The sequence below is a fragment of the Eucalyptus grandis genome, chromosome 7 (genome assembly GCF_016545825.1).
Source record: "Eucalyptus grandis isolate ANBG69807.140 chromosome 7, ASM1654582v1, whole genome shotgun sequence".
Lineage (NCBI taxonomy): Eukaryota > Viridiplantae > Streptophyta > Magnoliopsida > Myrtales > Myrtaceae > Eucalyptus > Eucalyptus grandis.
In genome coordinates this window covers 40,014,152-40,025,208 of record NC_052618.1, presented here as the reverse complement: position 1 = coordinate 40,025,208, position 11,057 = coordinate 40,014,152, and the positions used below count along the sequence as shown (strand labels likewise).

Sequence of the window (11,057 nt, the reverse complement as noted above, 5' to 3'; positions counted from 1 at the left end):
ACGATGTCATTGCAGAGATCAAAGGTACATTGCAGAGGGGCGGACTCCAACATGCCCTAAATCAGCATGCCCCAATCCAGCAGGCCGCAGTGCAGCAGCTCCCAAGGTAGAGTGGTTGTCTAAACTTTTTTTTTTTTTCCCTTTATTCTCTTTTTCACTTTTAATATATTTGCAGGAACGACTGGATTATTCTAGAGAATATGGCTGGGACATGACTGGTGGATGTGGGAGAATAGAAAGAAATTGAACATGAAAGGTAAATAGAGCAGGTCATCACGTTCTGACTTGTCTTAAAGATGTGTAAGGCAGTTGCCAGAGTTCAATTCGGCGATTCAGCCTTTTGATAGTGAGTCAGACAAAGTGAGCAAGTGAGGTTTCCATTTGTTTGTTTTGGTTGGTAAATTTGATTTTACAATGGGGAGGATGGGATGAGCTTAATATAAGGGGATTTGGTGACACTGTAGCAATCGAATTTTAGTTCATCATCCTCCTTGTACATATTTACTCATTTATAATGCATTGTTCTTTATTTCAATACTCGCCTTATAACCTTATCTAACTCAAATGTGATATTGAACCTTGTTCAATGGGAAAACAAGATGGAGATGAATATCGGGCTTGTCAATTTCAATTCTGCCTTGTACACGTTTCAACCTTGCTATGCTGCCACGTCACTTATGAAGCCACACGGTGGCCACCGTCTTCTCTCCTTTTGGCCTTTTCTGTCCCTCTTTGACCCACGAGTAGGCCTTGAGTCTGATCTCCAGTGAAGGCATTTCACCTACTAAACTGAAATGACAATTATTTTAAATTACCATATTGCATCTAAGACTGAGAGAAACAAAATAAAATTGCAAGAGCGAGTCTGAGTTCCAACGTAAATATTATTCTTAGTGTCTGCAAGAAGAAGCCTGGATATGGACAACGTGTGTAGAAAAAGCATGTAGATTGTGTTGAGAAAATATGGCTTCGTTTTGGGTAAAACAATGAAGTCGGATCGTTAGAGTACTCAAGTCGGACTTTGAGGCGTGATATCACTTTCTTTAAGGATTTATTTGCCCCACAACGTTGCTAATGGTCACCGACAAATCCTTCAGGATACAACAAAGTTTCGGATGAGAATACTAGATAGCAATTCTAGTACTTCTCCAGAATCTCTCATGAGAAACAGAGAGAAACAATTAGAAACAATGGCTGTAGTTTCTCTCAAAAGAAAATGAAAAAATGGAAGATGTGTTTGATCTTAAAATTTATCTTTTTCTTTCGAATAAAGGCAACTCTTCAAAAGGTTGCAAAAGAACAAATACAACATTTCGTGAAAAAGTACGTCTAAAAGGTTATAAATAAAAAATAAAAAATAAAAAATAATTGTAACTTTTCATGAACAATCGCACTGTTTCAACAAGATTTTGTAGTTAATATTTTATATAAATAAATTCGAATTTTCTCAATAAATAAAATAATGATCGTTGGTTAATGTCAAATCTCGTCCACGTGTGCACTCACATCTTTTCGATGTGGGACAAGACACCTCTTAATTTGTTTTATAAACAATTTACCAACAGATTGTACGTTTAAGGAATAGTGGCATATGAATTTTGACTAATAACTTGTTAGAATACTCATCCCAAAAGTTTAAAACCGATAAGTAGTGAGAAATTTTATGTACGTGGACTATATAAAGAGCGTGAAATTTGACTGGAATCCTTTCCAGTTATTAATCTAGAAATACAACAACTGCTGTGGTTGGTGTACTTTATACTTTGTCTATAAATCATATAACTGAGGTTAATTTCTGTGGAGATGCGTTGAAACTTGAAAACGGAGAGTAACAAGAAGATACACGATTATGAAACTATGAAAAAAAGAAAGTATCAAGATAAGAAGCTCTTCATTCACGTAAGAAAAAAGAAAAGGATGTGAACCACCAAAAAGGATGATCACAAAACCTGTTTCTTTTCCAACTAGGTCATATTTTCCCAGGGAGACATATTGTAATGGAGCATGACATTGTGCAGAGGTCTGAAAATGCTATTAATGCCTCTAACATCAAGATGAATATCAGACAATGTCACTACAAGTTAAACAGATTCCAGTCCCGCCAAAAATAAAAAACTGCGAGCATCTCAACATGATGTAAACTAACCTAGCTTTCAAATCCCTTCCATCCTTTCCATCGGCAAAAATTGTCATCCGATATGAAGATTACAAAGTAATGAAGAAAATACCAAAAGCAGCATTGGTACTACAGATTTAAAGGAGGAGCACCAAGTACCTCTCATATCTTTAGTCGCCAAGTTCCTGGAAGCTTTTCAAGTGTTTTCTACGTAAAATAACAGCGCCAAGAACATAACCGAAAGTTAACAGAATACAATTGACTACAGAAAAAAATGACACTGAGAAATAACATTTTCAATCTAGCAAAATTGTGGTTCTGTTCCACCAAAAAAAATTTACTTGTTTGCCCTTAACCACTTTCGTAAACTAAACTAAGAATGCCCGTCATTGCTCTTAATTCATCGATCAATAAGCCGTCTTGAACTCCCCACTATCAAGGAGAAAGAAATATTCGCTCTCCATTTATATTTTAAACTATCCTAACGTATGGGGCTAAAAAATGTCCATGAATCCAATCTAGAAAAATTCCAAATTATCTGAAAAAATTCTAACGGCAACTTTGGTCTCGAAATTTTCCTAAAGAATTTCATGAATTCCCGTACAAGCTTTTAAGGCGATGGGCTAAGTGCAAACTCGGTCTTTCCAAGTTTGGCATATGTGCAATTTGACTCTTTAATTTTTATTTTGTCCAATGGAGTCCCCTAATTTCATGAATTTGTGCAAATTTGATTGCCTAAAGTCTTATTTGGTGCAATAAAATCCATGATTTTCCGAATTGGTGCATTCGAATCTTCGATCAACAATGCCAAGTAACCAATCGAATTAATGGGCGACGGAGCATTATTTGCACGGCAATATAGGAAAAGATGGTGTTGGGAACAAGAAAGCATTCTTCGGCTATCGACATGTGTCAAGTTGCGATTGGGCCAGCAACATACCACCACTGAATGCTTTTTTGTTCCCCACACCATCCTTTCCTATATTGTCATGCGAACAATGCCCCATCACCCATTAGGAATACACCCTGCTTTTTCAGGGCATGGCAAACTTGCCGTGAGCAGGTTGTATGCCCCGTTTTTACAGGGCATGAGAAACTTGCCATGAGTGATCCAAAGAGAATGACTCAATAATAAAAGTAATTCACTAATTTAACTTTTCAATGTTCAAAAACGAAATGAAAAAAAAAAACTTTTGTTTTTGCCAGAGGAAAAAAAAGAAATTGCTTCGAGGTCTTTCTTTTGTAGCTTTCCAAAAAGTAATCACGTCAGATAAACCTTCTAGGCACATGACATTTTGACATAACGATATAAATGAATATTTTAAGTATGAAATAAAACAGAAAAATAGGGAGAATAAATATTATTAGAAAAGATGTTCATGTATAACATCATGTCAAAATGCTGTGTGCCTAGAAAGTTTATCCGACCTGATTACTTTTTCGGAAGCCCTAATTACTTTTTTGGAAGCTACAAAAGAAAAGCACCGAAGCACTAGCAATTTTTTTTTCCTCTGGCGAAAACAGAAGTGCTTTTTTTTTTCATTTCTTTTTTGAACATTGAAAAGTTAAATTAGTGAATTATTATTTATCACTGGGTCATTTTCTTTTGATCACTCAAGGCAAGGCAAGTTTCCCATGAGCACTCCAAAAGAGAAAACCTCTCTTTCCTTTCATTAAAACCAGGCGTAGAAGGTTCCCAATGCCAAGACACAAGAGAAAACCACTCCTTTCTTCGTTGTCAGATTGTAATCATGATGTGTATTGTGCACAACCCTTCTCACTTACGAGGATCGTCATCCCTCTTGAAGCCATCGTTTCTTTTCCCTTTATTTTTTGTTTTGAATTTATTATTGGTAAACGAAAAATTTCAAAGAAACCCGACTATATATCCCTTATAAACCGAACACCACAGGCATCACTTAAAGTTTTCAGCGTAGGTGGTGACTGCGTATTTGCCCTCTTTTCTCCTCTTTTATTGCCTATCTAACTTCCTTATTCTCTCTCATCTAGTATTTCTTCTTTTCATACCATGGGGATTGTCAAGCTCATCACAAAATATACCCACAGTCTTTATAACGTATTTTTTTAAAGTATCTCTTTCTTCTTGTCATTCTTTTCACATCATGAGGATTGTCAAGCTCATCACAGAAAATACCCACAGCTTTTATAATGTATTTTTCCAAGGATACACCATAAAAGTTCTGGTTACTCATACCGCTTTGATTGCCTCCAGCTGGCTCTCGAACCTCGGGAGCGGGCGCCAATGTCTCGTAGTCGTCTTTAATGCCGAGTGGGTAGGTCAAGGCCCCTGCCATCATCCAACTTTCGGTGGGGGAATCAATGTATAATATTTCAACTAATCTAGGCCATGGAGATTCCCTTGGCTCTCAAGAACTTCTTGGAAAACGAACACAACACCTTTGTTGGGGGTGGATGTTGGCGAGGACGTCCAGAAATTGTCAAATCAATATACTCTCGATGTCACTGACACGATGGATCCGAAGCCCCTTTCTACGGCTAAGGGGTGGGGGTTCGGAAAGAGCAGGGCGTTGGCAAAAGTGGGGATCCATCATGTCAGTGACATCGAGGGCGTACTGATTTGACAATTTCTGGACATCCTCGTCAACATCCACCCCAACAGAGGTGTTGCGTTCGTTTTCCAAAAAGTTCTTGAGGGCCAAGGGAATCTCCGCGGTTTGGATTAGTTGAAATATCATGCATTAATCCCCCGAAAGTTGGAGGATGGCAAGGGCTCTGATGTACCCACTCGGCATCAAGGCCGACTACAAGATGCTAGCTCGCGCTCCAGAGGTTCGAAAGCCAGCTGGAGGCAATCGAAGTGGAATGAGTAACCAGAACTTTTACGATGTAGCCTTGGAAAAATATATTATAAAGACTGTGGATATCTTCTATGACGGGCTTTGACAATCCCATTGTGTGAAAAGAATAAGAAAAAAGTGATACTTTGGAAAAATACATTATAAAAGACTGTGGGGATCTTTTGTGACGAGCTTGACAATCTCATGGTGTGTAAAGAAGAAAAAAGAGATACTGGATGAGAGAGTGTAAGGAAGTTAGATAGGCAATGAGAGAGAAGGAAATATGGCGAATACGCATTCACCACCTACTCTGAAAACTCTAAGTGATGCCTGTGGCGTTCGGTTTATAAGAGATATACAATTATGTTTCTTTTGAGGTTTTCGTTTACCAATAATGATTTCAAAACAAAAAATAAAAGGAAAAGAAACGATGACTTCAAAAGGGATGGTAATCCTCGTAAATGAGAAGGGTCGTGCACAATCCATAATACACATCATAATTACAATTTGACGATGAAAAAGGGAGTTGGTTAGGGAGTGGTTTTCTCAGTGTCTTGGAGTAGCATTGGGAACCTCTACACTTGGTTTTAATTAAAGGAAATAGAGGTTTTCTCTTTTGGAGTGCATTGGGAACACACCTTGCTTTTTCAGGGCATGGGAAATTTGAGCAGGTCCTATGCCCTATTTTTACAATGCCCTATTTTTATAGGGCATGAGAAACTTGCCATGAGTGATCCAAAGAGAATTACCCAATAATAAAAAATAATTCACTAATTTAACTTTTTAATGTTCAAAAAAGAAACCAAAAAGAAAAAGCACTTTTGTTTTCGTCAGAGGAAAAAAAAATTGCTTCGGGGCCTTTCTTTTATAACTTCCCAAAAAGTCATCACATCAGATAAACCTTCTAGACGCACGGCATTTTGACATGACGTTATACATGGATATTTTAAGTATGAAATAAAACAGAAAAATAGGTAGAATAGATATTATTAGTAAATATGTCTATATATAACATTCCCCATCCTATAGCAAAAAATAAAAAATAAGAAAAAAATATTTTATTATCGAGTTTCTTTCAAAGAATTTGTTAAGACATATTTAACTAAAACCTTTAAAATTTTCAAAGATTGAGAATTGAAATCCGTTGACCATACTTTGACTGAATGTTTGCTCTGCAACAAGAGAAAAAGGAAAACAATAAAGAGGACTAGAAGAAGATTAGTGGAGTTCACAGAAGCGAAATGACCACGGTCGGTAGCTAAATGTTTGAACGGCTAAGCAAGCTCTTTGAACATTGATTACTCTGCAAGAGTGGAGCGACACTCTATAGGCTTCTTTGCGATTTTAACCGTGTAGCAGAATTATATGGTACTTGGCAAACGGGGAACAAAAAAGAATTTGTAGTCCTAGATGTTTATTGATTGGAACTGTTATGCTTATGCTTTTCGAATTATTTAAGTTTCAGCAACGCTCGTGTACGTTGTCGACGCGATGTAGGACTTGGTATCAGTTGCACGTTGAAGCCAAGTCGTACATCGCTTCGCTTCAATACTGCAGCAACTTACTGACTCCCAAATACTTCTCACGTGTTCAACTTCAACTTATGATGAAGGTCCAGATTGGCCATCAGTGTCTTTTGGTTTTGAAATAAGGAAATTGGCTGTGTGATTTTTACTAGAGCTGATCTTTGTTTAATGGGCTCTGCTGTCCATGGAGATGATGAAGCCATCGAGACACCAACAAAGGAGAAGCTATCGCCATGACCCTATTTGCCATGACCCTATTTGCGGAACTCCCGCAGGCATGCTTGTAAAGAAAGAGAACATTTAGGGCTTGGTGATACCTAGGGGTGAGTGGTTCTCGGTTCTTTACAGGTTCTGCCTGGAACTTGAAGCCTACCTTCAAACCTACCCGTCTGAATCATGAATCTGGAACTTACCCTATCACAGGTTTTGGGGTCGATTCCAAATTCCAATAGGTTCTTTTTTATTTTTTGTTTCATTTTTAGTTCTAAAAAAAAAAGAAAACAGAAATGTATGTAGCAATAATAAACAAGCTTGTCATTCATCAAAGAAAATACAACACAAACACAAAATCTATAATACTCGTAAGCATTTAATATTCTAGAATGTGAACCAACATTCTACACGGTGATACTAGCAAAAATGAGTATGCCACATGCCACGTTAGACCTATGTTGAATATTTTACAAATGACAAAGTGATAATGGATACTACTAAACAAGTACCTTTTTAAAATTGCCATCTCCATTGTTGTCTTGGGAATTGAGACTATTTAACTTGCACTTAGATAATGTATTTCTCTGCAAAAGCGAAAGAAGTAACATGAGCATTTTGTGAAGCTAGTGCACCTTGAGAAAACTTTGAATCAACCAAGATATACAAATCCAATAAGTCTCAGGTGCTTTATGACTCAAATGAACAAATAATGTAGATAGGATGTCTAAAATAAATGTACGAAACTCTAGCTTCAATACCATTCAAAGAAACATGGCCGACCACACTTTTGGGGCCATATTCACCGCTTGACCGACAGATCGAAATCCGAGAGTTACCCTTGCTAGCGTAGCCTAAGCCTGCAAATACATATATCACAAATCAGTAAGCCCCTTCTCATGAGGATCATACTCACTTGTTCGTGTTCTCTTTGTCCCAAACACACATTTTTTTTTTACAAACCTCTGAGTCTGAATATTGTACAGCTTCAACCTTCTGATACAACAATGAGCAACCTACTACTTGATTCAGTAGAAAGGTGTCTGCTGCTTTAATTATGTCCCAGAGGAGGAAATGCGCACCCTCAAACCCTTTTCAGAGAGGATAAATAGCCAAAGATCCTCAGTAGCAGCAACAACAGCAAGCATGTCGAAAGATTTCTAGCCCAGAGGGTTTGAGCTTTCTCCAGGGCTCTTGGATTCTTCCATGTACTCAGATGCCTGTTCAGATATTGCTATAATCTGAAACAACAGAAAGAGGTCATTCATATTTCGAAAGGTTGGACAGTAATTAGCAATTTATGCAAGCGAGGATTCATAAAAGCAATGACACGAGATGATAGAATCAAGGAGTAATAATTAGCCCAAACAGCTTCAAGAATATCTTGTACATGACAGAGACCATATGCAGCATATTATCTCAGAAACTAAATCTGATTCACCAGATTCAGCCACTGATGAAGCAACTTAGTTCTATACAGAAACAAGCTCATCATAGAACTGCCTAATGAACAAGGTGATTGCATGAGGACAATCATCATGAGCTTATCTTACAAAGAGGACAAAGCTGTACGATTTATGCTGTTTTAAAATTTCGAAGACAAACCCAAATTAGCCTCACCTCACTAGTCACTATTATGCCAATCATTTTAGAATACAGGAAAGGGATACATGAACAATAGAAAGATGCTAAAGCTAGATATGAAGTAAGACAATTCCAATAATAAATCAAGCCTCGAAAATCAACTTTTGATGAACAACAGATAGTGCACAACATAGTTTTCAGGATGATTTTGGGACCCCAAGAACATAGCAAGCTCTAAAAACTAATTTATCTCCTCTTAAAGTTGTGCTTTAACTGGTGTCAGCCACCAAAGTCATCAAGCTTACAATTTAAGTACTATATAGCATATAAAGAGTTACTTCTGTAGATCTGAAATCCATTTCATATATATTAACCGGCAAATTCACTTCACAAATATAATGAACATGCGAAGTAAAACATACCGTGAGCCTTGAGGATACGCAAAATCTTGCTCCCCGTGATGCTCTTCACTTGGGCAATCCCGTGAGAGTCACGAAGAATGACACCAATCTGTGATGGCGTCAAACCTTTCTTGGCGAACTTGCCGATGTTCTCCTCAACCTACAAAAGCAAAAAAACTGCACGAGTGAATGCAAGTGAATAGCAAAACCAAAAGGCTAAAACAGAACAACGAAAGCAAATTTTAAGCACTTGTTAAGCGTGCTGAAAAAGAAACTGCTTTTGTCCAAAATAATTAGAAAAGAAATATATTGCTTGCATTTTTTAAACTTTTGGGTTGCAATTTGCAGTAGAAAAATCACACAACCGCCGCGCCCCGAGTGAATGTTTGTCGCCGCACTCACCGTAAAAGAAACAAGAAAAAAAAAACAACCACCAAAGAGAGCGAGAGATACAGGGAGAGAGGGAGAGTTTCAACAAAGTGTCCTGAGAGGGAACAAATTAATGCACTCAAAATCGCAGAGAGAGAGAGACCTGAGTGATGATGTTGCGCAGCTGTTGGATGATGGTCGCTGAGCCGCGGCCGGCGTTGGTGATAGCAAACGATTCGAACGAGAACCACAGCGTCGCGGAGAGGAACAAGATGTCAAGAACGACGAGATGAACAGAACCACAGAGAAGTGGAAAGAACCACAGCGTCGCGAAGCAAGAATGGACCAAGGGGAAGAACGAAGGAGAAATGGGTTCCCTTTTCTTGTTGTTGACAGAGAGAAACGAGAAAGACAAATTCAGGGTTTGGGTGTTCCCGGTTCCCAAGTTACGCCGGTTCCGGTTCCTAAAAAAATGGAACCGAGAACCTACCCGGCCCCTCATAGAACCAGGAACCGAATTGGTCCCGCCGGTTTGGTTCTTCGGTTCCGATTCTACCTTAGAATCACGCTCACCCCAGTGACGCCATCGCTCTACTTACAATTCTCCAGCAGGCACGTCGGTAAGGCGAAGAGAATTACTTATGGTTGGTGATGCCATGGCTCTACTTGCAATAATCCTACATGAGCACGTCTGAAATGCAGGGAGAATGGGTGTGAAGAGAATGACCTTGCGCGTGTTCCTTATGTTCTTTGAAAGTAGATTAAAGGCAGCGTATGCCGTTGAGATGATAGATAGTGAGAGATGTGCTGCAGGGGCATTAAAGAGGGGCAGAGAGTGACGGAGGCCTTGATCTCACTGTCTGTCTCCCAGCCAGTGCTGTAATGAGGGTAAGTCTAAAGCAGAGGCAATAATGGCACAACTCATGGCACCATCTATGCCTAGTGAAATGGCTTTCTTTGCTTAAGCTCAAATTAAATTGCAGTAGAATGACTCTCAGGTGATTAAAAATTAAGATCAATGATATCTGTTATGCATAAAACAAGTGAAGTGAAGAAAAGACCAAAATAAGAATAATGAATTATTAGAGAAAAAAATTATCTTGTTAATCTAAATCTTGGAGATGAAGATGTGAAGGGACCTAAAAAATTACAAAATAAATCTTAAAATCACATGAGTAAAAAACAATGATTTTTGATATATTTTTATACAAATTTTACCTAATATAGCTCCATGAGAAGATTCACTTGATCACAAGATAACTAATCCTCTATTATTTCATATGGATAAAAAGACAATTTATTATAAATAGTAAAATATTTTATTTTAAAAAATAATAATAATTGCTAGCAACGATTGAAACCTCGATTTTTTCTTGAGTGCAAATCAATTTTTTAGAAAAGCTACCATGACTCATCTTATCCAAATTCCAAGTTAAGTGAACATCAAAAAAATTCCTTATATCCTCATCTTAGCAAATTGTATTCGTTTATTCAACCGGTAGACATTAAAACATGTATTCCAAAGAAATCTACATAATTATTGGCAAATACTTTGGAAACACCATACTATGGATGTAGCTTCACTCGAGCCAACATGCATTATGGGGTTGTTTTTTACTTCAAGAAAGTTTAGGTATATTAATTTAGCAAATTAGTATCAATATGAAAATAAATATGTGAGAAAATTACGTGGTGTCAATTGCAATTATCAGTAAAAAGTGTTTATGCTTTAAAGTAATTGTTTAATACAAACAGTCGAATGATTTGCTAGCATAAAAATGTCAGAAAGCTCTAATTTCGAGGAGGAGGAGAACTGTGTTATAATTTCTTATGCTGTGCAACCACTGTATTTGGTGATCTCTACATGGAGATTTGAACTATTTGTCTTTATTTGCATTAGGCCGTTCAAAAATGTAGAAATTTGAAATGAAAAAGCCACCGAAAAACAAGGAAGAAACCAGTGGTTCAAAAGATTCACCCTCACATTCAAAGGAACAAAAGAAAGTACGTTTGCACCATAACTGTTTCTCGT

At 37.6% G+C, this 11,057-nt stretch overlaps 1 protein-coding gene across 2 annotated transcripts; it reads right to left on the bottom strand.

Annotated features, from left to right (window-relative positions):
- Positions 1–7,027: 7,027 nt before the first annotated feature.
- LOC104415918 lies at positions 7,028–9,865 on the bottom strand. Of its 2 annotated transcripts, none has more exons than XR_005553369.1 (5): positions 9,189–9,865; positions 8,678–8,833; positions 7,635–7,912; positions 7,433–7,531; positions 7,028–7,258 (listed from the first exon to the last, which is right to left on the bottom strand). XR_005553369.1 is itself a non-coding variant. In XM_018860127.2 (5 exons), exons 1-3 carry the CDS (start codon positions 9,525–9,527, stop codon positions 7,896–7,898), a joined length of 495 nt encoding a protein of 164 aa, XP_018715672.1. In that variant the 5' UTR covers positions 9,528–9,865; the 3' UTR covers positions 7,028–7,258; positions 7,433–7,531; positions 7,635–7,895. The 2 variants fall into 2 exon arrangements, 1 of the variants encoding a protein (XP_018715672.1); XM_018860127.2 differs by having other exon boundaries at positions 8,678–8,816.
- Positions 9,866–11,057: the final 1,192 nt, after the last annotated feature.

Bases quoted from the DNA above. Each gene is read 5' to 3' on its own strand.
- LOC104415918 (XM_018860127.2), bottom strand. From the start codon at position 9,527: ATGAGGGGCCGGGTAGGTTCTCGGTTCCATTTTTTTAGGAACCGGAAC. The intron at 8,817-9,188 runs GTCTCTCTCTCT...TTGCTTTTGTAG, and splicing joins TGCGCAACATCATCACTCAG to GTTGAGGAGAACATCGGCAA.